General features: G+C 43.3%; 1 protein-coding gene across 2 annotated transcripts in view; it reads left to right on the forward strand.

The window, feature by feature from the left end:
• GPD2 (glycerol-3-phosphate dehydrogenase 2) overlaps positions 1–27,091 on the forward strand; it is an 88,228-nt gene that overhangs the window by 15,921 nt on the left and 45,216 nt on the right. Inside the window, exons 2-5 of one of the 2 annotated variants that reach the window (XM_056861139.1) lie at positions 3,696–3,867; positions 10,473–10,597; positions 13,679–13,776; positions 16,651–16,814. In XM_056861139.1, the coding sequence (XP_056717117.1) occupies positions 3,696–3,867; positions 10,473–10,597; positions 13,679–13,776; positions 16,651–16,814 (559 nt within the window). The remainder of the gene's footprint in view (positions 1–3,695; positions 3,868–10,472; positions 10,598–13,678; positions 13,777–16,650; positions 16,815–27,091) is intronic. The other variant, XM_056861140.1, reaches the window with a different exon arrangement.

Genomic DNA, 27,091 nt, shown 5'->3' on the forward strand with positions numbered 1-27,091 from the left:
TCCAGCTGTTTTGGAATGTTTGAGTACCTTGTTATGCCTTTCGGACTTTCAGGGGCCCCGAGTGTTTTTATGCAATTAATCAATGAGGTTTTACATGATTTGTTGTTTCGGGGGGTGGTGGTATTTCTAGATGACATTCTCATTTATTCTGAAACCATGGAGGAACACGTTAGGTTGGTTCGTGAGGTCCTCCAACGCTTGCGGGAACACAAGCTGTATGCCAAAGTATCCAAATGCGAATTTCACCAGCCCTCCATCACCTTCCTGGGTTATGTCATTTCCCACCAGGGCTTGGAAATGGACCCCGAAAAGGTTCAAGCCGTGCAGGATTGGGAACCCCCCACCACACGCCGCCACCTACAACAGTTTTTGGGGTTTGCCAATTTCTTCCGCAACTTCATCCCCAATTTCGCGCAGGTGGCCCTCCCCCTCACTTCCCTTTTGCGTACCAAGGGGAAGGGAGCGAGCGCCGCTCTACCCTCGGCCCGTTTGCAGTGGTCTCTTCTCTGTCAGCGGGCATTTGATGAGCTTAAATTGCTTTTTTCGTCAGAGCCGGTTTTAGCTCACCCGGACTGCACCAAGCCTTTCGTGGTTCAGGTGGATGCCTCCGACGTGGCCATGGGGGGGGGGCCCTACTGCAGAGGGACGGGGAAGGGAAGCTGCGGCCATGCGCCTACTTCTCCAAAAAATTCTCCCAATCGGAAATCAATTGGGCTATTTGGGAGAAGGAGGCGGCAGCGGTAAAACATGCCCTCACCATCTGGAGGCATTTCTTGGAGGGGGCCGAATTTCCGTTTGAGGTGTGTACCGACCACAAGAATTTGGAGGCCCTCAAAGGGGCTAGGAAACTCAACGCCAAACAAATTCGGTGGGCCCAGTTTTTCGCCAAATTCCGCTTCACCCTCAAACATGTCCCCGGAAAGGAAAATGCCCTGGCGGATGCCCTGTCCCGACTTCCCCAGTACCGCAATGATTTTGACCGCCCCGTGGACTCCCTTTTCACCCCAGAACAACGAGGGGAAATCCCGGGGCTCGCTGTCACTACCCGGTCACAAGCCCGGCTGCCAGAGAAACCCGTGCTCAAGGGTATCCCGGAGGCCTTTCAGCAAAGGCTCCGGGACGCATCCCGGAAGGAAATGGAGCAGCAGATTCTCCCTACGGGCATGGAGCAAAGGGACTCCTGGTGGGTATAGGGGGGAAAACTCTACGTCCCAACTTCTCTCCGCAAGGAAGTTCTGGGACTGGTCCACGGGGCCAAACTGGCAGGTCATTTTGGTTTTGTCAAAACACTGCACCTGGTGAGAAGACAATTTTGGTGGCCAGGTATGAGAGCCGATGTAGAATTGTACATGCGCAGCTGCCCCACCTGCGCTACGGCCAAGAAAAGAATGGGAAAACCCCCTGGACTATTAAAACCCCTGGAGAGTCCCACTCGACCCTGGGAGGTGATCGCCATGGACTTTATCACCGACCTACCTCCCAGCCGGGGTAAAACGGTTCTATGGGTGATCACGGACCTTTTCTCCAAACAGGTCCACTTCGTTCCCTGCGCCGGACTCCCCTCGGCCCAGGGATTGGCTAAGTTGTTTGTCACTCATGTCCTCAGACTACACTCGGTCCCTAGGAAGGTCCTCTCCGACAGGGGGGTCCAGTTCGTCGCCAAATTCTGGCGAGCCTTCCTAAAATTGATGGGGGTGGAAGAACAGGGTCTCTCCTCAGCTTACCACCCTCAGACCGATGGTCAAACGGAACGGGTAAATGCAGTGGTCGAATGTTACCTCCGTTGTTATGTCAATTACCACCAAGACGATTGGGTGGATCTGCTGCCGTTTGCTGAATACGCTTATAACAATGCCCCCCACTCCTCCACAGGTTTCAGTCCTTTCCGCGTAGTGTACGGAACGGAATTTGGTCCTTTTGGTTCCGCTCCCGTCACCCCTGAGCTCGAAACAGTCCCCGAGGTCCAGGAGTGGGCACGAGTAGTCCAGTCTACCTGGCCCTGGTTGCTCAAAAATCTCCCCTGCCGCGCTTCCTGTGAGCACTCCCTCAGGCCGAGTCCGGCCTTGAAGATCTGATAGCCCTAGCAGCCTCGCTGGGACCCGTTTGATGTTTTGTATTGCACCAATCTATCTTGTAACTTCCCATAACATCAGTGTGAACCCTAGTGCCCTGGAATAGATATATTTTGTAACCCGGCTATGCCAATTCACTTGCAACTTTGAATCCGTGTCTGTCTCATCTGTCTGAAGCCTTCAATAAATCTATTGTTTCTGCTTTCAAGCCTGAGCAGTGATTTTGCGAAGTTAGCCCAGGGAGTTGGGAACTCTCACACCATGTTTTCTACTGGCGATAAAGGAAGAACTGAGTACTTTTTGACTACCCAAAAGGCTGTGCTGGGGATCATGGGACCTGAATGGACAAAATGTATATGGGAGAGGGGTTGTAATGAGGGTCATTGGGTGAGATTGAGCAAAAGAAGATGGCAGGATCCAACCCAATCTGTACTGGTCTGTACTGTTTCCCCAGTTTGGTTGTGTAACGGTGTCTGGCTACTCAGGCTTACATACTTGAGGAAGGGGAACAGCCAGTTTCCTCAAACAACGGGATCGATCATGTGTTTGCATACAACAGTAGCTTTGTGTGCCAAATCCCACAAGCACAGCAAAATTTCTGAAGTGGTGACCTTATAACAGCGTATTGGTCAGTTAAGACATTCTGTTAATATAGGTATTAAAGTAAATGAAAAAAATTTTCAGTTGCAAAATTAAAGGCTGCTTCAAATCTTGCTTTACGTGGGCTTGAAGGCGGTGATAAGTGTTGTCTTGTCAGTTTCCTTCCTAGGCACAAATGTTAATAAAATGGATGCACATCTAATCATTTTGGGGAGGGGGGAAGCATTTTATGGGCATGGACCCAGTATGCTACAAAATGTGTAGTTTCATTTATTTTTAATGTTTGCACAGTTGGTGAACTTTTAAAATGTGTGTTTGAGAGCAGATTTATGCCATACATTTAAAACCCAGGTTCCAAAAGCATACACTTTAAGTAGCAAAATAATCCAAGCATATGAAGCTGCTTTACATAGAGTCAGACCTTCCAATTTTGTCTTATCTAATCTGATTGGCATCAGTTCTCCAGGCACTTGGGCAGAGAAGGATCCCAACACCAGCTGCTTGAGATCCTTGAACTGGGAGGTGCTGGGGAGTGAACCTGGGGCTTCCTGCATGCAAATTCCAAAATTGGGAAATTTCCAACTGGGAAAATAGGCCATTTTGGGTAAGGAAAACAGTGCAGGGTGGATGGGTGTAGCTTCTTTTCCATGAACACTGTGGTCCTGATCCAAGTGGGGCTTTGCAAATCTGGCAGTTGAGTTCCCAGCAGCGAATTCGTATGCACGTTTGGATTGTGAGGTCCTGGGGAAATATATAATGTATGTGTATTCTGCTATTTACACTAAGGTCTTTTTAAAAAATATGAGTCTAAAAGGTAAAGCATTAATTGGCTTCCTGTCTGTGTGACACACTTTCATTTGTAATTATAAAATTCAGAAGTCTGGTTTATTTTAATAGTTTATTATCACTTATGTACTGGTAGGATTTTGGCAATCCTTGTAAGAGGCAACAGTCCTGGTCACTCTACCTCAGTTTCACCGTTTCATATGAACCTTAATATATTGCCTTCTTAAATTTTTGCAGGGTCATCTTGTATCTGTTGAAGCTGCAGATTGTAAGATCCTGCAAATGCAAAGCCATCTCCCTACCAGAGAACATCAGCTGCAGGCTCTGCGAAACACCAGCGAATTTGACATTTTCATCATAGGCGGAGGCGCCACAGGATGCGGCTGTGCCTTGGATGCTGTTACTAGAGGTGAGTCCTGCAAGTCTGGAAATTTTAACAGCGCCATATATTTCTCTTCTGAGATTCTGATAGGTATAGATAATTTGGATCTCGTTGTCCCAACAAAAATCTGCCTTCAAAGAAGCGGATGGTTTAAAGCTGGGCTTTAGAGTCCTGTTGGCCTCCATAGTTGCATTTCCAAAATATAAAAGGGTACAGAAGCAAAATGCTTGCCTGTCAAAGGGGGAGGAAGACCACAGAGTGCAAAAAAAAGGTAAAGGTCCCTTGTGCAAGCACCGGGTCATTACTGACCCGTGGGGTGACGGCACATCCCGACTGCGTTTACTAGGCAGACTTTAGTTTTACGGGGTGGTTTGCCAGTGCCTTCCCCAGTCATCTTCCCTTTACCCCCCAGCAAGATGGGTACTCGTTTTACCAACCTCGGAAGGATGGAAGGCTGAGTCAACCTTGAGCTGGCTACCTGAAACCAACTTCCGTCGGGATCGAACTCAAGTCATGAGCAGAGCTTGGACTGCAGTACTGCAGCTTACCACTCTGCGCCACGGGGCTCCTACAGAGTGCAAAAAGACACTAATAAAGCATTCTTTTCCCCCTTGTTCTCAAAAGCCGAACTTATTTCTTACTGCTGGTTAATACCAGTTTTGCTTAGCATTAAAAAAAGCCTTAAAACAACGGAAGTAAAAACAAACAAACCCAAATCTTGTTTTCTGCCTGCTAATATTCTGTCCACCTAGACGTGGGCTCTGGCTTTTGTTTATACCCAAGTTTTTGATCCTGAGAACTTGGTAGTGAGAGTGTGAAACCTTTGCCCTTGTGCTTTTCTTCCAAGCTCTGGCTTCTTACCACTGCTTCATTTGCTTTTATTTTCTGGTGCTCTTGTTGCTCAGTGGTGCAACAGCTGCACAAGCACTTGTGTTGCTGATAAGCCACAAGTGCAGGATGGCGATACGCTTGCAAGCACCCTCTGCTAAACTGGCTGCCACCTGTCTTCATTCCAGCATAGTTTCAAATCCTCTGTCTGAAAGGAAGGTATCCCAGCCAGCTAACAGGCATTTTGAAATTTTATGTACTGCCTCCACACTCCTAACATGTGCCCTGTAGTTTCTCCGTCTGGTTGCTCCTTGACTTGGCTCTCTTGTAGTATGCTGGTATTTTGTGGAACCTTCATTCTATTCCTTACAATTTAATGCATGCGCCAGCTGATCTCCCTTAGCTGTCATCTGTGTTCTATTTCCTGTGGACTTTACCTTGCCCCGAACTTTGAGGGGCTATTCTTCACCAAGCTGCACTTTTCCACATGTCTTAAGGATGGTGGTATGGTTTAGAAAATGTTCCACTGCTATATTTTTCCGTGGAAAATTTTCCATTTCTAAAATGGTGTAGTGGTTAAGAGCAGTGGTTTGGAGTGGTGGACTCTAATCTAGAGAACCGGGTTTGATTCCCCACTCCTCCACATGAGCGGCAGACGCGAATCTGGTGAACCGGGTCGGTTTCTCCCTCTCCTCCACATAAGGCCAGCTTTGTGACCTTGCGCTAGTCACAGCTCTCTCAGCCCCACCTACCTCTCAGGGTGTCTGTTGTGGGGAGGGGACCGGAAGGTGATTGTAGGCTGGTTTGATTCTCCCTTAAGTGGTAGAGAAAGTCGGCGTATAAAAAACCAACTCTTCTTCCTCTTCCTAAAATTGCAGTCTGATGAATGGATACAGGTACCTATCAAACTGGGTAGTTTCAGTGTTGTAATTAGCTCCCCCCCCCCCCGGGTGACTGTTCCTAGTAACCATAGTTATTACATGGCAGAATCATGTCATTTGAAAGTTAGAGTGGTATAGTGATTAGAATATTGGACTAGGATCGGAGAGATCCAGGTTCGAATTCCCAACTCTGCCATGGAAGGTAGCTGAATGACTTTGGACCAGTCAAACACACTCCCCTAACCTATCTCACAGAGTTGTTATGAGGATAAAGTGGGGGAGAGGAGAATTATGTAAGCCTCTTTGTGTCCTCATTAGAGAGAAAGGTAGAGTATAAATGAAATAAATAATAAATTAGTAGTAGTAGTAATAATAATAATAAATAAAATAATAATAAAGAACTACATGTTAAATGCTCCATGGAATTTTTTTTCCAGTAATTAAATATTGTAGTTTAACTACTGTTGGCTATTCGCAAAACTTGGAAGCTTTTTATATTACAAAAAAATTAATGCCACATTTCTTTAATTCTGTTAACTATCTATAAATCAAAGAAACACGCTAAATTAAATCAAAATAAGCCAAGAAAACTGGATAATTTTCCAATTTCAAAAATGTCTGGAAACCGTATCACTGTGCAGGGCTGATTGAACTTCTTGCTCCTTCCCTCCTCGCTTGCTGATCTTGCTTTTGCTCCCTGGTAGCGTCAAGCTGTCTGATTTTTCTTTCACTCCTGCTGTTCTCAAGCAGCAGAAATACATGCATCAAGGCAAGGGTGGGAAGGGGGATCTCAGAAGTGTAACATTTCCAGAAATTTTGAAGCTGTGGGGAAATGCTCTGTCTCCAGGTGCCCCTGCTTTCATCTCTGAATGCAGGCGCACAGAGAGCAGGGCTCCAAGATCCTAACTGGAGAGCTGGATAGTGTGGGTGGAGACAATCCTTCATTCAGGTCCCCTGGTCCCAAGCCATGTAGGGCCCTGAAGGTAAGAACCAGCACTTCGAATTGTGCCCGGAAACAGATACGTAAGCTTGTCTAAAACAAGCTGGCCTGGCCCACACTTCTAAGGCATGGGGGCATGCCTGCCAGTGGCAGCAGCCACCCTGTTTACCAGCCTCAGGAAAGCGCACACAGGGCCCTAAGGTAAGGTAAAGGTCCCCTGTGCAAGCACCGGGTCATTCCTGACCCATGGGGTGACGCCACATCCTGACGTTTTCTAGGCAGACTTTGTTTTACAGGGTGGTTTGCCAGTGCCTTCCCCAGTCATCTTCCCTTTACCCCCAGCAAGCTGGGTACTCCTTTGACCGACCTCGGAAGGATGGAAGGCTGAGTCAACCTTGAGCCGGCTACCTGAAACCAACTTCCATCGGGATCAAACTCAGGTCCTGAGCAGAGCTTGGCCTGCAGTACTGCAGCTGACCACTCTGCGCCACGGGGCTCTTTACACACAGGGCCCTAGGGAGGGTTTTGATCTGATACTCTCAGATTCCCATTTCTGATTCAGGTTTGGTTGCCATTTGCCTTAAAATCCTTAAAAGCTCAGCACAGGAAGAGGAGGGCTAGTCCCTTGTCCCTCACAGGGAAAAAGTTTTCTATTGAGCTAATAACCCCCCCCCAAAAAAAAAAACCCACACACACACCACCCTGAGGCCCGATAGGGCCGCAGGAACAGAAAACTTAACAAAATGGGCAAAATGACAGTGAACGGGTGGCCTCCAGGCCCACAGTTCATTATAGTAACTGATTACAGTAATGGATTGTAATGTAATTGCTTCAGTAATGAATTATTACAACTGTTTGCACTTTACCTCAGCCGTTTGCGGAGCCGTGATCGGCGACGTATTGATCTGTAATTTGATCACGTAACATGGTCTCCAGCCTTTTTTTTTACTCCCTCTGGCCCTCATTGTAATCACTACGTTGTGAAAGTTTGCAAGAAATTGGGTCGGTTTGTGGGAAATTTAGTTGTTTTTCCACTGGGAGGCAGCAGACCCTTGCGTCCCAGCAGCAAAACAACCAAATTTCCCACAAAATTCCCTGCCTCCCAGTATTTTTGGATTTCACCATTTGCGGTGATCCCAGGAATGGATCCTCCATGAATTCTGAGGGTCTACTGTACATTTGTTTTTAATGTACTGAACAGTTCTCTTTGGCTTTTACCCGGGGGGTGGGGGACACTACAGTGGCAATTAAACAGTAAAACAGAGACAAAGCAAAGAAATGAGTGCTAAAACTTAAGTCTATTTGGAAATACTTGCAGTTCTAACACGTAACCAGTCTGAGATGCTTTGCTATGCTGCTAGGTTTGTCCCTGACTATTATAAACAAAGGAGCATGCAGCCCTCACTTCTGTCCTTAAAAACACAGAAGTGAAATACGAAGAAGGTAAGCCACCATTGGCACAGTGCCATTCTTGGTTCCGCAGAATATTTGGCAATATTTGACTGTAGTCAAATAGGCAGTGTGTTGATTGGACAATTGAGTGGTGTGCCGATCCTAGGATAACCCAGCAAAGATGCAGAGAGTCCTGTCTAGGAATAGTCAGATGTGAAGAGAATAAACATTTGGTGAAGATGGATCATAACAGCAAAGGAGACACCATAAGCAGAAAGGACCATTAACAATCTAGGTGCTGTCTCTGGAACATAAAGTCTCAATTTGACAGTGTTTTTCACAATGGGTAGCCCTGTTAGTCTGTCTGTAGCAGTAGAAAAGAGAAAGAGTCCAGTAGCATCTTAAAGATCTAACAAAATTTCTGGCAGGGTATGAGCTTTCATGAGTCACAGAAGTGAGCTGTGACTCATGAAAGCTCATACCGTGCCAGATATTGTGTTAGTCTTTAAAGTGCTACCGGACTCCTGCTCTTTTCTAATTTGACAGTGTCAATGTTTTTAGTGTTGGCAAGATAATTGTTCATGTGGCCAACCTTAGATGTTCTGCCTGACTTAGGAAGGGGGAAAGTTCTTTTGTGGGTACATCAATTTGAAAATGATTTGGTTAGCTTGGCCCTGCAACTGTGCATTGCCTTCTCTATCACCTCATCTTTTGCCATTAGAGTGGTACTAGAGTGGTATTGCAGACAAGTATGGTAGTGATTGGGATGTTAACTTTTATCTGCTTTGGTAGACCTAGAGAGAATATAAAGAAAATTGAAGGCAAGCTATATTTATCCTTCTTTTGCTGTATGTGTTGAACGTATCAGTAGCTTTCTGAAGTGTGAAATAATCATAGGCATTTGGTTAATGAATTGTGTATTGTTGCTCTTCATTCACAGGATTTTCTCTCATGTTAAGTTTGATGCTTCACTTAACAAATTCGGCTTTCTCTGTGTTCAATAAGTTTTTGCCAAATTATTCCTGATAGTATCCATTAATCTTCAGTCACATTTGACAATAAATAAATTGCTCTGATCTTCTAAAGTTACCAGGAATAATTAGATTTTTGAGGACACAAAAGTTTAGGGAGCCGAAGAGATGCAAATGTGCTTGTTCACTTATAAAGCAAAATCCTTTAGGTGATGCAGGCTGGAGGACTGAGAAGAGCGTTGACCGTCTTCATTTCCTCCTTGGATATGCACAGTCATGCTGCTCTCCTCAACAGACTCTGTAAGAATCTTGTCTTACCTGTTTTTGTTCATTCCTTCCTGCTCCCTCTACTTGTGTTGCTTTCATGTGAGAAATTACCACATGGAGAGAACTGACTGTTAATAGTTGCAACACTAGAATGGCATAGTTGTAGGACTTTAGCGATTACTGTAACTTTGATTTACTTCCCTCCAACTCACAGATATTTCCAGACTTCTAGCACTTATCTTAATTGGATATATTTTGTGAATTATTACATTTTATGAAACAGGCAAGTAATGGTTTGTTTTTGTGTGCCTGTGGCTGATCGTCTCCTCCTGATAATTCAGTTATTTCACACTGCAATTACTAATGGTTTTTGGCTATTTTTTAAAAAGGGTTTCAGAAAACTTCAGTTAAATGAACAGTTCTGGTGTGAATTGTTACAGTAGTTATATGTGCATCGCATCTGCAGCTTTTATTTAAGACAAAGCTGCTGAACGTGCAAAATATTCCTAATGTGTTGGCAGCTAAAAACTGTTGTTGAACATTGCCGTACTAGATTTTTGTCTGGACTATGTAGTCCAACGTGTCTCTGGAAATCTTCCAAAAAATGACATGAAAGTGATAGTCACCACCTGCTGTTTGTCCCCAAAGGTTGGTAAAGTAAAACATTGGACATTCCCTTGGAATACAGATATTTCACCTCTAACCAAATCCTATTCTGTATCGGGGCTCTCAGTGTTATGCGTTGAAGACTAAGCAGGGATCCCAAATCTTGGCCAGGCCCGGCTTTCTGCGGTGGAGATGGCCACCTCCACAGAGAACCGGGCCGTCCATCCCTGGAGCAGCCCGAGACACCCACTGTTTTTTTTTCCTTTCAAATTTCAGATTTTTTTTTGCAGACCCAAGGGGTCCCCTGAGTGCAGAAAAAGCTGTTGGTTGTGAGTGTGCCCCCTATCTGCAGATTTAAGTATCCGCAGACAGGGAGCGCACTTCAGAATTAGATATTAGAGGGGATAATTTAGGAAGAGAAGTAGGCTGACCGTGTTTTGTTTACAGAACCCTAGTTGCTTTCATACATTACATCTTCCGTGTAGTACTTTGGCTCTGGTTATTTTCATGTATCCCACTTTTTCAAATAATAATAAAAAACCATTCCCTGAAGAAGCCGTTTCTCTTCGTTGCCAAAGAGATGGCACCATGCACTCTGAATACAAATTCCTCCACGTTTAGAGCAATTTTTCTTGTGACTGTCTCTACCCTAGAGAAGTGACTGTCTCTACCCTAGAGAAGTGTCCTTAATGAATTACATACAAATTGTGTAATTTAAGAAGTTAATTTGGTTTTCTGGTTACGCAGGCCTAAAAACAGCCCTTGTAGAAAGAGATGATTTCTCATCGGGGACCAGCAGCAGAAGCACTAAATTGATCCATGGCGGAGTGAGATATCTTCAGAAGGCCATCATGAAGTTGGATTTTGAACAGGTAATTGTTTTATGATGGTAGCTGTAAAGCAAGAGTGTCGTAACTGAACCCCTCCCCTTCTAATTCTAATTAAATTTATAGTCACATTTATGGTTTTAATATATTCATGGTTTTGAGTGCATTCTTTTGTTGCTTGCTACCCACATTCTGCATAGAGAATGGTTCTCTGGTGAGCTCAGAAAGAAATGGCAGTCATTGATATTTAAATGGTGCTAAATTTAAATCATACGAAAATATTTGGAAACCAACCATAATTTAAAAAAAAAGATATTTGGGGGTGTGAGCTTTGCAAACTGAAGATGCTTAATTTAATTAATAAAAATATTAGTAGGCCATCTTTCCTTAAACAGAGGGACCTCAAGGCAGCTTACAAAAGTTCTTCCTGAGCCAGGGCTCTTAAAACAAGCACCTGTGCCTGGTGATAGGGTTAGTACTCTGACGTTTTCCTAGGAAGACAGTAAGATATAAGTGTTCTAAAAGTATAGATCCGTTTTCACTCTCGCTTAATATGTTTTGTTCTTGAGTATCAGGAAAGGTGGTGTATCCCTAAGGGAATGGAGTGCAGCAGAAGGAATGCTTAGTGTATATTATTCAGGGATTTTTCCTGTTGCATGTTTCTAGGCTTCCCAGAGGAGTTTAAAGTTGCTTCAGACCTCGATCAATAGGGAAATAGGCATGGTTCCTTTATTGGAATCTAATGACATTGCAGCCTGTATGTTGTGTGGGCTGGTCCTATGCAGAACCCACACCCATCCATATGACTGACTGCAGCTATTAACTTTGGGGCGCGTGTCCTAGGATAAAAAGTACCTTCCACTTCCAGAAACATTTCCCATCCAGTTGAGCATTGCTGCTGTACTCTTATCCAGCCCACAAGCCAGCCGAGGCAGCCACCCCCACAACTATCTGGGCTGGCGAGGCATGGCCCGGTCCAACCAAGTGACACGTATATTATATCCGACCCTCATAACAATTGAGTTCGACACCCCTGGGCTAGCTGGTTTGGCAGTACAGGGCACTATGGCTTGGTGGTTCTGCTTTTACATAGTCATCGGCTTCCGGAAGGTAGTGCTGGGGGACTGTTGCTTGGGATGTCGCATTTGTGCTTGAGGGGACCTGCAGGGATCCATCTTCTCTCTCATGCTGTTTTAACATTAAAGTCCTGTGAGAGCTATCGCTGGGGATTTGGAGTGAGGTGTCACAGATGGGTGGATGACACCAAGCTCTATTTCTCCCTAGCAGCTGAATCAGGTGGATCTGTGGGAGTCTTGAACAGTTGCTTAGAGAGCATAATGGGATGGATGAAAGCCAGTAAACTGAAGCTCAGTCCATACAAGATTGCAGTGATACAGGTCAATGACTGGCTCAAGGATTGAGCAATCAGCCTGTCCTGGAGGGGGGTTGCATTCCCCTTGAAGGAGCAGGTTCATAGTCTGGGGGCCCTGCTAGATCCTGGCTTACAGTTTGAGGCTCAAGTCTCCTCCCTGGCACATAGTATCTTTTAAAAGCTTTGATTGATATGCCATTAAATTCCCTGAAAGGTGTGATTTGGCTGCAGTGATCCATGCTCTGGTCTCATGTCAGTTACATTACTGTAATGCATTTTGTGTAGGGCTTTGAAACCGTCTTGAAACTTGTTTGAACTATGGCCGCAGGCTGTTGTCAGAGGCTGGATACAGAGGTCATATTGCTCCTGTGCACTGGCTGCTCATTTCTTCCTGGATACGATTCAGAGTATTGGTTCTTAAATGTACCGTTGCCCATACTATCTGGTCTGCCATGTAAGATCTTCCTGCTGAGCCCTGCTTTCTGTGCTTCTGCCTCCCGGAAGTAGAATCATAGCGTTGGAAGAGACCACCAGGGCCATCTAGTCCAACCCCTGCACAATGCAAGGAAATTCACAACTCCCTTCCCCCCCCACCCCCAGTGACCCTTACCCCATGCCCAGGAGATGCCCCCCCAAATCCTCCAGGATCCCTAGCCAATGCCCCCCCAAATCCTCCAGGATCCCTAGCCAATCATGCCTGGAGAAAATTGCTTCCTGACCCCAAAGTGGTGATGGGCATGAGAGCCAAACACTGACACAACCCTTCCTGCCCTCCCTCTCATAATCTGCCTAAGTTCATAGAATCAGCATCGCTGTCAGATGAACATCTTGCCTCTGCTTAAAAACCTCCAAAGGAGAGCCCACCTCCCAAGGAAGCCTGTTCTCCTGAGGAACCGCTCTAACTATCACAGCTGGAAACTCTTTTGATATAATTTCAACCAAGCTTTTTCTTTAAAAAAAACATTTTATTTTTAAAAAAACCAATTAAAATTTTAAAAATTTGATTATTTTTTTATTTATTTAAAAATCATTTATTTTTATCCACCTGCTGTTCTGTATGCTGCAGCAAGGGGAAGGCTGCATTAGAATGGGTTTGCGTTATCTCTTCTGTAGCTTTTCCATTTAGATCTTTAATAACTTTCAACAGATCTTTTCAGAGAGATGCTGCTGTTACACTTAGATTTGTAAAAGGTGGTGGAACTATTCCTTCAAGCACCTTCAAATAGTGAGTTTTACCTGTGTGTAACTGATGGTAGGATTTGATAAATTAATCTTCCTCTGTTCATAATGTTGCTAGTACTCAAAGCTGTACGAATGCTACTTCTCAGGTTTCAACTTGATACTTTGGTATAGGGCTTATGCTAGCCCAGCGCTTAAAATGAATAGAGTTCTTGCCAGTGGACTGGAAAACTAGGACTGTACGGCAGAACAGGATACTAAAAATTGTTAATATGATGATTGGAAAAAATGGCTGTTCAGTGGGCAAATGCCTTCTTATGAGACAGTGCATCAACAATGGCATACTAGCAACTATATAACAATACATTTTAATAACAAAGCTACAGGTACAGGAGACTTGATTTCTGTGGTCAGTATATGGTATTTGTTATTGTTTGTGACTTTTGCACACTGACTATTGACAATGACTATTGACTATTGCACACCGACTATTGACCCATGTCATTTCAAACAGTATAACATTGGTTTATTGGAGCCATTATTGATAATTGGTTCAGTAAATTCTATATTTTTAGTACAGAATGGTGAAAGAAGCCCTCCATGAACGTGCCAATTTGCTGGAGATTGCACCTCATTTATCTGCTCCTCTCCCTATAATGCTACCTGTTTACAGGTAAGTCATCCCAAATTTGTTCTGTATTAACTTATAGCAGTAGGGTGGATGGGGCAAAAATTTTAATGTTGTTAATGTATCTGATATGGCTTTTCCTTATTATGTTTTTAAGCCTGTGACAGGCTTTATCTTTGAAGAGGTGAGAATTGAACTACTGCATTTTGGAATTGAAATTATACCTGGTAGAGTGTTAATTTTCACTAACAAATCCTGAACTGTCAGTTGTTTGTATGCACTGTTATGTTAATTAAACGTTAATTTGTGGTCCATGCATATTTGTTTTAGAGGTGATGTCTGTACACTAGAAGAGGGAAGAACATAAACATGTCTTCTGCTTTGTACAAAAAACCAGAGACTTTTGGCACATGTTTATATTACTCTTCAGAAGTTTCCTTTGAAGATAAAAGGCTGTATTTAAGATTGTAGGAAGAGTGAAAAACTGAATTAGCTTTGTAGCTGATATGTTTGTATTCTTCCCTCCTTCCAAGCGCCTTAGAAAATAGCACTAAAGCTTCAAAATGAGTGAAGCCATGAGGCAGGGACTTCTTCCATGTCACCATGTGAGCTTCCTGGCCAAGCAGGAGTTTGAGCCAGGTTTTCTGCACCCAAACCCAGCATTCTTGTTAATTCCCCCATATTTGTTCTTGGGTAATGGCACAAACAATTAAAATGAAAACACAAGAAATACACTTAAATCAGCTGATGGTTGTATTATCCAAGATAAATATTTTGATTCTTCAGGTTGGCTATAGGACTTTTTGGTACACTTGTAGTTGTAGTACCAAGTGCTTCTCAGTCTGTTCAAATGTATAAAGGCATGATTGCTTTGGTGCTCCGTTAGTTCATATGTATTTATGTCATTTATAGTCCACCTTTCTCACTGGTACTCAAGGTTGATTATATAAAGTAAGTCAGTACGATAAATAGGATGCGGTGAGATCTAATATACCAGGGGTCCCCAACCTTTTTGAACCTACGGGCATCTTTGGAATTCTGACACAAATCGGTACAACTATAATATGATAGCTGTAAGAGGCAGAGCCACTCTCCCAGAGGAAGCTGAAGTACAGGGGGAAAGTGTGTGTGTGTTAAGTGCCGTCAAGTCGCTTCCGACTCATGGCGACCCTATGAATCAGTGTCCTCCAAAATGTCCTGTCTTTGATAGCCTTGCTCAGACCTTGCAAATTGAGGGCTGTGGCTTCCTTTATTGAGTCAATTCATCTCTTGTTGGGTCTTCCTCTTTTCCTGCTGCTCTCAACTTTTCCTAGCTTGACTGTCTTTTCTAGTGACTCTTGTCTTCTCGTAATGTGACAAAAATACGATAGCCTCAGTTAGTTTCTAGGGTCAGTTCAGGCCTGATTTCATCTATAACCCACTGATTGGTGTTTTTGGCAGTCCACAGTATCCGTAACACTCTCCTCCAACACCACATTTCAAAGGAATCTACTTTCTTCCTATCAGCTTTCTTCAATGTCCAGCTTTCACACCCATACATAGTAATCGGGAATACGATGGCATCAGTTAACTTGATCTTGGTGGCCAGTGACACATCCTTACACTTCAGAATCTTTTCTAGCTCCTTCATGGGTGCCCTTCCCAGTCTCAATCTCCTTCTGATTTCTTGGCTGCAGTCTCCCTTTTGGCTGATGATTGAGCCAAGAGGCAAGGAGGGATAGTTTAAAAAAACTGGCAAAGAGGAGTGAAAGAGAATAAAACCAACACTGTGGTGAAAACTCCCACTAAAACAATGTTAATCCACCCAGTCAATTGGATCTGCAGTGGCCAGTCAGAAGACCTGCTGGGTAACAGCCCTACCTGGCCCCACCCACTTTCTAAGTACCTGAGATATGGTAGGAGATTAGTCAGGATATATGTGTGTTCTTTTAAAAACACTGAGAATGATAAGCCACTGATTTATATTGAACTTTTTGTGGTCTATTTGGCTTCATCTTTGGTGTATGTGAACATATGATGCTGCTTTATATCACGTCTGACCACTGGTCTGTGTAGCGTAGTATTGTCCACACTGAGAGTCAGGTGGTTATCCAGGGTTTCTGTAAGAGAAGATTCTTTCTCAATACCTGCTAATTGAGATCTTTTAACTGGAGATGCCAGAGAATGAACCTAGGAACTTCCACATTCAAAGGATGATCTGTGCCACTTAGTCAAATCCCCTCCTCCTGCTGTGCCATCTCCCTCGGTTGTATAAGTAAGACCACCTGGTAAATTCATGACTGCAGTGAAGTTTGAACCGAGGACTTATTGGCTCACAAACCCTTATCGTCAGTAAATGTGCATGCATTTCAATGGTTCTGTATCCTGTTCTGCCTTTCTAGAACAGTTCTAATAGGTAAGGCCAAAACCCTGGTTTTTAAATGTCACAAGCTGAGTTTTATGGAAAAGGAGTTGAAAAGGAGCAGTGTGGTATAGAGGTTAAGAGCGATGGACTCTAATCTGGAGAACTGGGCTCAATTCCCCACTCCTCCCCATGAAGCCTGCTGGTTGATCTTGGACTAGTCACAGTTCTCTCAGAACTGTCTCAGTCTATGCGGAGGCAAGCAGTGGCAAACCACCTCTGAACATCTCTTGCCTTGAAACCCCTACAGGGTCGCCATAAATCAGGTGTGACTTGATGGTGTGCGTTCCCACACATACACACAAGGTTGAAAACTAGAGTCTCCCATACATCTGAACGTATTTTGTCTCTTCTGCTGTTCCAAAACTTGGATTTCTATTTTCACAATCGTTGTAGAAAACATAGCAGGGCTTATATGGCGTTCTCACAATATGTGCTGTTTATCATAAGATTATATTGAGCATTGATCCATTCAAATACAATGTTTCTTATTTTTGTTCTTCTCTCTTCTCTTGTAGATGGTGGCAGCTGCCATACTATTGGGTAGGAATTAAACTCTATGACCTTGTAGCAGGAAGCCAGTGTCTGAAAAGCAGCTATGTGCTTAGCAAATCAAAGGCTTTGGAACTTTTCCCTATGCTACAGAAGGACAGACTTGTAGGTGCCATTGTCTACTATGATGGTATGTTATATTTCTACTGAACTGATCTTCTAAAAGTTGTCTTTTCTTATTGGAAGTGCTAAAAGCTAGACCACTGCAAGATTGTGGTTATACTGGCTTGTTTTTCCTCAGTCCTGCAGAGCTGCTTGTTTTCAGTACACCTGATCTGCCTTTCCTTTGGATTGATTATGTGTATTATACTTGTGCATACCCATGGGTGGGGGGAGCTAGACATCATGGCTTTTTTTTTTTTTTGCTTCCCTCCAGTCTGTGATTTTGGGAAGGGGATGCATGTATATTCATTATTCCTTGACTGTAGCATTAAGTGATAACTTGCATATGTGAGTTCAAACCTAATATCATGGGTTGAACATTTATATTGCCTTACAACAACTCAGTATTTTGCAATAGAGATAGTTGAGGTTCCAGCCAGTAAGTGATAATTAATGAAGTTGCATGCATACATGTATAAATCAGCCCTGCGATTTGATTGAAATGTGCCAGTATTGGTGGCTTCTGAATTGTACATTAAATAAATGTGTGCTTTCTGGGTCTGCTAGCATCCTACACTTCCTGTCCCTTGATTAGTTTGTGTTTCCATCGACTGGGTCTCCTTATAGTCAGTTTATGGCAGTTGGTTAAGTCATTAGTCAAATAATTGGAATCAAAGAGGTGCAGTTAGCTATCAGTGAATTTCTCAAGGAGGGGAGATCTCCTCAATAGCTTCTTTTACTAAACTTGGATGAGTCTTCAAGAGGATCCCATCTGCATTTTTGGGCACAAAATGAAATGTGTTTTTTCCCCCCATGGAGACCAAGTTTGAGGTGAATCTGTATGAATTTTAATAAAGTGGTGGGAAAAGCAGCCCACCAAAATGTGTTTAGAAATTATTAAAAGCCAAGAAATTCAGTTGGAGTTGCATTGTGACATCTAGTTACACAGTAGGGTGCCCACTTAACTACTTTCTTGTAGCACTCTGCCATGCCTACATACTAAAGGCCAGCCTTAACTGTGAATGTCTTGTCTTTATGTTAAACCCATAAAGTGCTTTTATCATCTGTTTTTTTCTCCATTGGGTGATTTATGGGGCCATATTTTTCTGTTAGGAGTAAGAGTATATTAACACACAGATTTTTATAACCCTGTGTAGCCAGCATGCCATTTTGCACTTGCAAGCCATCTCTCACGAAAAATCCAGATACATATTCAAACACGAATGCTGCCTTGTACTTCACTATGCACCCAGATTGCATTTGCCACAATCTGACGTGGCATTGTCAGCCTTTTTTGGGGGAAAATTTGTCGTGGTGCACTAAACATGAGGTGAGCCGTGATTTTGAAACAGTTCTATGTTCATTGGTTCTTGTAGGTTATCCGGGCTGTGTAATTGTGGTCTTGGTATATTCATTTCATTGTGGACTGAACTTAAATGCAAATCAACTGAACTGAAATGCAAATCAAGTAACCTTTGAGCTTCTCTGTGCTAATTTTACCTGAGCTAGTCACCCAGGAAACCATAAAGTGGCTTCTGTATAGGTGCTGGTTATCTGACTCTAACTTAAAATGATCATTTTTAAAAAATTTGTTCCATTTTAACGTTTTCATCTTCTTAACCTTGAATGAAGTGGATTCATACCTTGGTTAGATACACAACTGTGCAGCAAAAGCCTGGGGGCTGCTTCCTATATACAAAGCAACTTAGATGAGAAGAGTAGGTTTGCCAACCTCCAGGTGGTGGCTGGAGATCTCCCACTATTACAACTTCTCTCCAGCCAATAGAGATCAGTTCACCTGGAGAAAATGGCCGCTTTGGCAATTGGACTCTATGGCATTGAAGTCCCTCCCTTCTCCAAACCCTCCCCTCCTTAGGCTCTGCCTCCAAAATCTCCAGGTATTTCCCAACCCAGAGCTGGCAAGAAGAGATGTGCAGTTTTCCCCGCACCCACTATTTTTGTCCTGCAGATATTCCTTTGCTCAGTACAAAGCCAGTTTCAGTGAACTCCATAGTGCTCCCCATTTGAGTCTTACAAACTTGCGCCTGAAACACTGTGGCTCAGTTCAGACATCATGAAAAACCATGGGATGGCAACAAAAACATCAGTTGTCACAACATATCATAATATAAGTGGTCCTCTGTGAGCTGAATCCTGGTTTCACTAACTAGCCATGGTTAAAGTAAACTTGATTTGTTGAACTAGAACAAAAATCATGGCTTACTTTAACCATGGCTTGTTTGTGAAACCAGGATGTTTTTCTTACCCTTTCTGTGTCCTGGGAGGACATCAATCTGAAAGAAGCCAAAATTAAGCCAGGATGTCTGTGATAGTTCACCATGCAAGCAATACTTCATAAACCCAACTTCAGACGCTGGTTTGACAGACGCTAACTAACCATAGTTAGAGGAGTGACCTACTCTCAGACACATGTGTTTGTGGTGGTGGACAAATATAGGATATATGCAGCAGAAAAAAGGGATTGATTAAACACTTCCAGCTTTTCTGCAGCAAATTACCCCTCCTGAAGCTTTTTTTTTACCTAGAAGCAACAGTTGTTTGGGTTTATTACCCACATTTGCATCTAAAGTGCAGCTTGGCCTTTAGTTTTCCAGTTAAGGACTTGTTTACACAATTGTATATCCTAGCTCTTGCTCTGGCTTCTATATTTCTGTGTTCAAGGGAGTGAATTGGTGGTAGAAATAAGTTAAAAGAGAATTACTTCTTTGGCAAGATCAGTTTTCCTGAACAGGAGTAGTTTTCCAGAGAGCTGTGTTGGTGCTACACACATAGCACCTTCAAGACTAATTTTTATTCCAGCATAAGCTTCTGTGGGCTTTTGGCCACTTCCTAATATGCCTTATGAATGTATCTCCATTTCCAGATACCTTAGGTATTTCCTGATGGAAAAATAACAGCTGAGTCAAGAAGCCATGAAATATACAATATGTATTGATAGTATGTGTGATGTTCATATCTGTTCAGGAAAAAAGCAAAGACCATTCACTTACTCATTGTAACTGGTCTTGTTAAGGAAGTAAGTTGGGATCTAGATGCAGTACATAAGTAAAGGCTGTAGCTTGCCAGAACCTATCCCTTTCATCATACCGTGTTTCCCCGAAAATAAGACACTGTCTTATATTTATTTTTCCTCAACAAGACACACTATGCCTTATTTTCAGGGGATGTCTTATTTTTTATTACCATAAGTACGGTATGTGTCCCGAGTCCGCGACCTGGGGCGGACCCTCGGGACTGCGCCTCGCCCCCACTGCCACACCGGGGGACCCTCCGGGAGAACCCCAATGCCTGGGGAGGCAACCCCACTTACCAGGCCAGGGGGAAGAGGAGGCGAGGGCGGCCGAGCCCGCCAGATGCAGAGCCGGAGGGGGAAACGGGGAGGCAGAGCGCCGACCTTGCACCTCGGGGGGAAGTGGGCCGGCCCGAGGCAGACGGCACGGGTTCTGGGGGTGGGGGGACAACCCGGGGGACCCGACAGAGGCCAAAGCTCGGCCCCGCGTTCCAGCGGGGGAGCGGGAGTCCACCGCGAGTGGCGGCAGATCGTGGGGGGAGCCGTCGGTGGGAGAGGGGAGTGGGGAGAAGACGGGGAACGGGAGTGATCACCCCCTGGGAGGTCGGGGCCCAAGCGCAGGAACAGGGGAAGACTGAGCCCACGGAGGGCGGGGCTCAGGGGAGTTTACTCTCTCTCTAGCCACGCCTATCACTATGTCTTATTTTCGGGGTATGGCTTATATTGTGCAAATGCTTGGAAATCCTGCTACGGCTTATTTTATGGGTATGTCTTATTTTCGGGGAAACACGGCACTACTTCATCCCCTGCTTTTCTTTCTGTTTTCTCCTTCTGATTCTTTAACTTCCCTCTCTTTTCCTTCCAAGACTATTCCATTGCTCTTGATACCCAGTGGTTAAAGGTAAAGGTCCTCTGTGCAAGCACTGGGTCATTCATGACCCATGGGATGATGTCACATCCCCACGTTTACTAGGCAGACTTTGCTTATGGGGTGGTTTGCCAGTGCCTTCCCCAGTCATCTTCCCTTTACCCCCAGCAAGCTGGGTACTCATTTTACCGACCTCGGAAGGATAGAAGGCTGAGTCAACCTTGAGCCGGCCACCTGAAACCAACTTCCGTTGGGATCAAACTCAGGTCTTGAGCAGAGCTTGGACTTCAGTACTGCAGCTTACCACTCTGCGCCACGGGGCTCCTTTGCTTACCTCCATTCAAATCTGTGTTCTCTGTCAGTTGCCTCCTGGAAACTGGACTACAGTAAGCTTATATTTTTCTATTCTCTTTCCTGTGCTGACTGGAAGTGCTGGATTAGATCATGTGACTGCTCTGTGGGTGCCCATCCAGCCATCTTTTCCACCCAGCCTGGATTGTGAGCATTGTAAACGAGACGTGCATGTCATTCATTACAGGTGCAAATCGCCACAACAGAATTTTCTAATGTGGGCTGAATGATTGTGTGCCAAATGGTGATTAATGCTTGTCATGAAGGATTCAGCCAACCTCTTGGAGTCATGCCCAGACTTGGGAGGGGAGACAGAAGCCACCTGTATGTACAAAGGTCAGGTGCATTTGGATTATTGTGCTTGCTGATGGCCATACTGTTCAGTGGGAAGAATTTTATAATGGCACTCTGCCGACCTGGTAACTGTATTTAGCAAGCTGCAGGCATTAGATCAGAATGCGGTGCTGAGAACTGGAAACCAATGTGTGCCCTCTTAGAGTTCTCTCAGTAAAAGTTTGTTTTGTAAAAAGTAAAATTCTATTCACAACAATTTTCTGGAGGCCATCTTGGAGAGTGGAATTTAAACGGTAGAGGAAAAAGATTTTGTTCTCATCCCCCAAAGTGGTCTGATAGAAGACCTTTTCACCACAGATGACATTGTACCACCCCTCTTTTGTTTTGGGGTTGTCAGTTAGAGGATCAGGCAGTATCTTTGATGCATGTGGATTTGGTCCAAGTGCAGTTTAGTTGCTGACTCCTAATACAATCCTTAGTTTTATATGATGACGAAATGTCTTCTTACTTCCTATCATCCACTTCTGAGCTTTTATGAAGAATTAGTGTTGACATTATTAGAAGTCTGTACCTGACATTGTCCTTTCCTCATCTAGTCCCTTATGCTGGTGTATAAGAGTATGGCTGTTCTTGATTGGTTAATTTCTTTTGGGCATTCATTTGCTTGAGCAACTCTTCTCATGTTTACCTTTTTAAAAAGTCCAAACACTAGTGTAAAATTGAGTTCTAAATATTTTCCCTGTCCATTTCTTTCTTCTTTTTTCTATTCCTTTCCAATTTTCCTAATTGTTTATCAAACCGTGACCTGTCAGGATCTTCATTTTCTACTGTATATCCCATTTTGTAGCTTGTGTTGCTCTAGACTTCTTAATTGTATTTTAAATTTGTTGATACAGGCAAAAAAAAGATGGCACATTATAAATGTTGAATGTACCAGCAATAGCAAATCACAAACTTTACCAGGGGCTATTCTTGCTCTGTTGCAGCATCAGGAAACGAAAGCATATGTTGGATGTTAGCCTGGGTGTACACAATGTGTCCTATTTATTCAAGGTTTCCTTTGAAGCCGCAGCTTACAAGTTTGTTTCTTAGGGGTACATGTCAGACTTCATTTAGCATTGGTTGGTATTCGGATACTCCTGCATAGCAAAAAGGCAACATTTTGGGGGAGGAATATGGCTGCTATCTGAGCAGCGATCTGTCAGTTTCGTTTATGTAGCTCAAGGAAAATTAGAAAAGAGGCACTGTGGAAAAGCCAACACTGAGGTTACTAGATCACAGAGAAATAAGCAATTTAAAAAGGAAAATGACTTTAAAAATATGCCTTATATGGAGCTAGGGAAAATATGCAAGTCTGATATTAGAAAAGGTTTTTTGAAAAAAAGACAACTGATATGAAGCTTTCACGGAAAAAACCCATTGGCTTTAATGACAGTGGTCTTTTTTTAGATATTTTAGGTCTCTAGCTACAGGTTTATAATTTATTTTTGTCTAATTTATAATTTTGAGAATATCAAGGTGTATAACTGGGGTTCTGCCCAATAGAAAACTCTCTTAAAATATTCTGCTCAAAGCATAAACACGTTAGAAATGATTTCACTATGCTGATTTTAAAAGATATGAGACTCTTCCTATTTTGCATTGGGTAATTGTTTATGCCTTAACATGTGTTCCTAGAGATTTTTCTTAGTTCTTCAAAAATCTTGGTAACATCCCAAGATTCTGAGGTTAATTTGCTAAGCTAAAATATCTTTCTAACAAGCTCTTCTCCTCGCATTTTTGATAAAATAAGAATCAGTGGGAAGCTTATATTTGAGGCTTCTGCATTTGCCATGACTTTAACATCTGTCTGTTTAGAAATATGTGTGAATATTGTATTTGTGTTAAATATATATGAATTGAAGAAAGCTTGTTAAAGAATGTGGGGAGAAAAAAAGAAGCAGTGACATCTTGAAGTGAGACTTTCTTATTGTAAACTCTATAAGTTTTTTTCGATTACAGGGAGAGGAAAGGGGGAAGAAATCAATGAAAAAAATGTAGCGCATTCATTAAGCTGTCAACAATAGAATGGTACTTTCCCCCTTTTTAGTCTCCTATGGCTGTCTTTCCAGTGTGTGCTGAATTATGAAAAGCTACAGGTTTATAATTTATTTTTGACTAATTTATAATTTTGAGAATATCAAGGCGTATAATTGGGGCTCTGCCCAATAGCCAACTTGGGCAGTTGTAAAACTCCCTGCACTTATTCCAAACGTTTCTCTCCTTTGAGAAGGAAAACAGTATGACAGCCTGCCATTAAAAAGGTTTCTTACAGGCAAAGCCCAGCACGCAAATCACAATAGAAATATGACAACCTCTTCCATGGTGCAAATCCATAGGAGGGAAGGAGCAAAGTGAGGAAACTGTTATGGGTATTTAAAGGCAGCTCTGAGACTTGGAATTATTTTTGAATGATTCTCATAAACTAAAAATCTTGCGATGAAACCTATACTTTACCTGCAGCGAGGAACGGCTATGCAAGGGTGATTTGCCACTCATACTCCAATATATAGGAAATGAATCATTAGCACTGGATGGTAACATCTTTATTCTTTAAGTGAAGGGTTTTTATTATTGTGATTTAGTATAAATGGTACCTAAAGGAAAGAAGACTAAGCTTCATCCATCTTGATGAGTTACTACTGCTACTTTCCTTAGTGTGAAAGATGCAGTAAGGAGTGCTATGAGAGCTCTGATCTTTGTAGTTATTTTCAGTGCAGAGGCTTTTTTGTATTAGTTGGAGCATCGCCCATCCAAAAAATTTATTAACTTTTTCATGTGTTAAACTTTGAACACCGATGCTGCTGGTGCCTTTTAAAAACAACGTGTGTGTTTTATGCATTTAAAACAAACACGCATTTTCCTCCCTCTGTTACGAGGGTGGGGGCAGTTTCATGCCTGTGTGTACCTACTATACTTGTAGTTTGTGGGCTAACAAAAGGCAGCCTGTGCATTCCATAGCACTTCTGTTGCTGGAGGCGTCGTTCCCAAAATCATGCAGATGATAACTGCATCTCCTGCTGTACCTGTAACAATTTAATTGTATAAGTCAGCCCAGTCAAGCATCCCCGGCTCATGACTGGGAGACATGAAATTCATTGTCATTATTGTCCCTGTCATTTTGGATCATTATATCCTGCTGCAGAATTTTCCTCACTTCAGTGCTTTTTTTAGCTCCAGGAATCAGGGATTATGGCTGAGGTTGGGGTAGGGGCAGGACTGTGAACTACATTTACCTCAGGGGAGCCACAGATTAAATTGGCTTTGCTCTCTGACTTGCTGGATTCATCTATTTGTATGCTGTGAGTTTAAGGTTGGAAATTTATGAGTATCCGAGTGAATTTCCATGGCTCTTGGCTTTTATTTTATTTATTTATTTTGGTGGAGAACCAAATGGATATTTTCATCCCTCTGTGCAGGAAGTGAACAGGGACCAATTCTGTGCTTCTTTTAAAGATATAGGATTATTTCCCAGCAAAATGATATTATTTGTGTGTTACGCCAAAAACACCTCGGTATTCCCCAGTGTGTCATGGCTTTTCAGAGGAAAGATTCCACTGAAGCATGTAATTTATATGTGTGTGTTTTATGTGAACTTAATGGTAGGCCATTAGTTAATATGTACCTTGTTCCATAATGTAGCGATGGTGGTGCCATGGATACTGCTAAGGAAAAAAAAAAGAGAGGGCTGTTGTGGGAAGAGGACTTTTCTACTTGTGCATGGAATTTGAAAGGTAGCCAAATACCTCTCTTCACTAAGGATCAAATGAAAGTCAGTTCTGTGCCCTATGTGCCTTTGTTGAGCTGCAGCGTGATAGAAATGACAGAACGCAGGGAGGCTTTTTGTTGTTGTAGTGTAGTGGTTTGGTTTTGCTGCTATTGCAGCCCCTGTGTTTTTCCCTGCCGTGCAGTCCCCTAGTGGCGCACAGTCCCCCTTCCCTGGTAGTTCTGAGCAAAGCACAGCTACGGAGAGCAAGTGGGAGGGCAGCTGTTTTTAGAGGTAGAAGGAGTCCCCCTTAGCCATAGAAGCTGCTACTATTGCAGCTGTAAAAATAGGGTTGGGCCCAGGAAGTGAGATAAGGTGAAAAGAATCTGGGCCATTGCAAGAAGGAAGTTGAAAAGGAGATAGGTAATTGCAGGAAGGAAGATAAGTGAGGGTGAAGGGTCCTTCATTATAGCGTAGCATATGCAATTGTACGATTTGGCATATTTAGGGAATTCAGAATTGTAAATGCCTTAGTTCTCTATAAGCAATTTTGCAAGTATACACAACAAATGTCACGCAGAGAGAGAAAGTAAACTGCTGCATCCTTTGTTGCCTTCAGCATATGTATCTAAGTTTTTCCATCGAGAGATAGGAAAAGGTTGAAAATAGAAAATGACTTGTAGAAAACAATAGGGTATTATTTGGAAAGAAGCTCTTGGTCACAAAAGACTCACATTATTTGGATATTGGCTGGAGACTTGAAACCCCTCAATAGTATATTATCATATATATCATATCAATTGTAGACAGAATTAGTCATATTTAAACAATAAACCCATTCTCGAAAATATGTTGCGTATGTCCATGGTATACACATGAATTATTCAATAACGCAGTAGATTGTCTTAAGAACATAAGAAGAGCCTGGCTAGATCAAACCAATAGTCCATCTACTCTAGCAGCATGATTCATACAGCAGCCAACAAGTTGTCCTACACTAGTCACGGCATAGAGGCCAAGCCTCTGATGCTTCCTCCCAGCACTGTCTTACATAAAAATATTCATACTACACATTTTGAACGAATAAAACCCTGTCTTTATGGCAAAATGGGCTCTACAGGCACCTTATGGTGATATGACATTTACTTGGCCAGCTTGGGGGAGGGGGTTATAGTTGAATCTCGAAAAGAACTGAAGCATCTGGCAATTGAGAGCTGACACATTGAGGTCCACTGATGGGGGGCCAAACCCGGTTGCTATTTGAAGGAAGACCTCCTCTTGAGGGCATTGTTGTCCCCATGGCCGGAAGGTCTTCGCTAAACCTTCCCACCATTACCAATCATACTGAAGGCACTGAGGAAGGTATGTCAAAAACAGGCCAATGTCCTCTTTGTTGCCCCTCACTGGTCACGCAGACCATGGTTTTTGATCCTTCGCGAACTATTGGTCAGGGATCCATGACTCCTCCCAGTGACACAAGACCTACTTCACCAGGGACCCCTCTTTCATCCAGACCCGGGCTGGTTACATCTGACTGTTTGGGTCTTGAATGGCAGTGGTTGCTAGAACTAGGCTACTCCTCCAGTGTTGTTGACACCATCCTGGAATCCAGACCTCCTTTCACCAGGAGGATCTACACCTACACCTGGAAGGCATTTGTTTGGTGGTGCAAGAGGAAACCTCTGGATCCTCTAAGCATCTCTATGGGACAACTCTTAGAGTTCCTACAGGACGGTGTATGTCAAAACCTGAAGTCATCCATTTTGCATCGACAGATCATCGCCATCATGACAGTCATTCCAGAAATGGAGGGCCGCATCCTGACTAGACATCCACACATAATCGCCTTTCTCGAAGGAATAACGACTATGCCACTGCCCACAGTACACAGGTTCCCCATCTGGCGTCTGCACATTGTTCTGAATGCCTTAACAAAACATCCATTTGAGCCAATGAGGGAAGTACCCATGCGGTTCTTATGGATTAAGACCTTGTTTTTAACAGTGGTCACCTCGG

The sequence above is a fragment of the Euleptes europaea genome, chromosome 15 (assembly GCF_029931775.1).
Source record: "Euleptes europaea isolate rEulEur1 chromosome 15, rEulEur1.hap1, whole genome shotgun sequence".
Lineage (NCBI taxonomy): Eukaryota > Metazoa > Chordata > Lepidosauria > Squamata > Sphaerodactylidae > Euleptes > Euleptes europaea.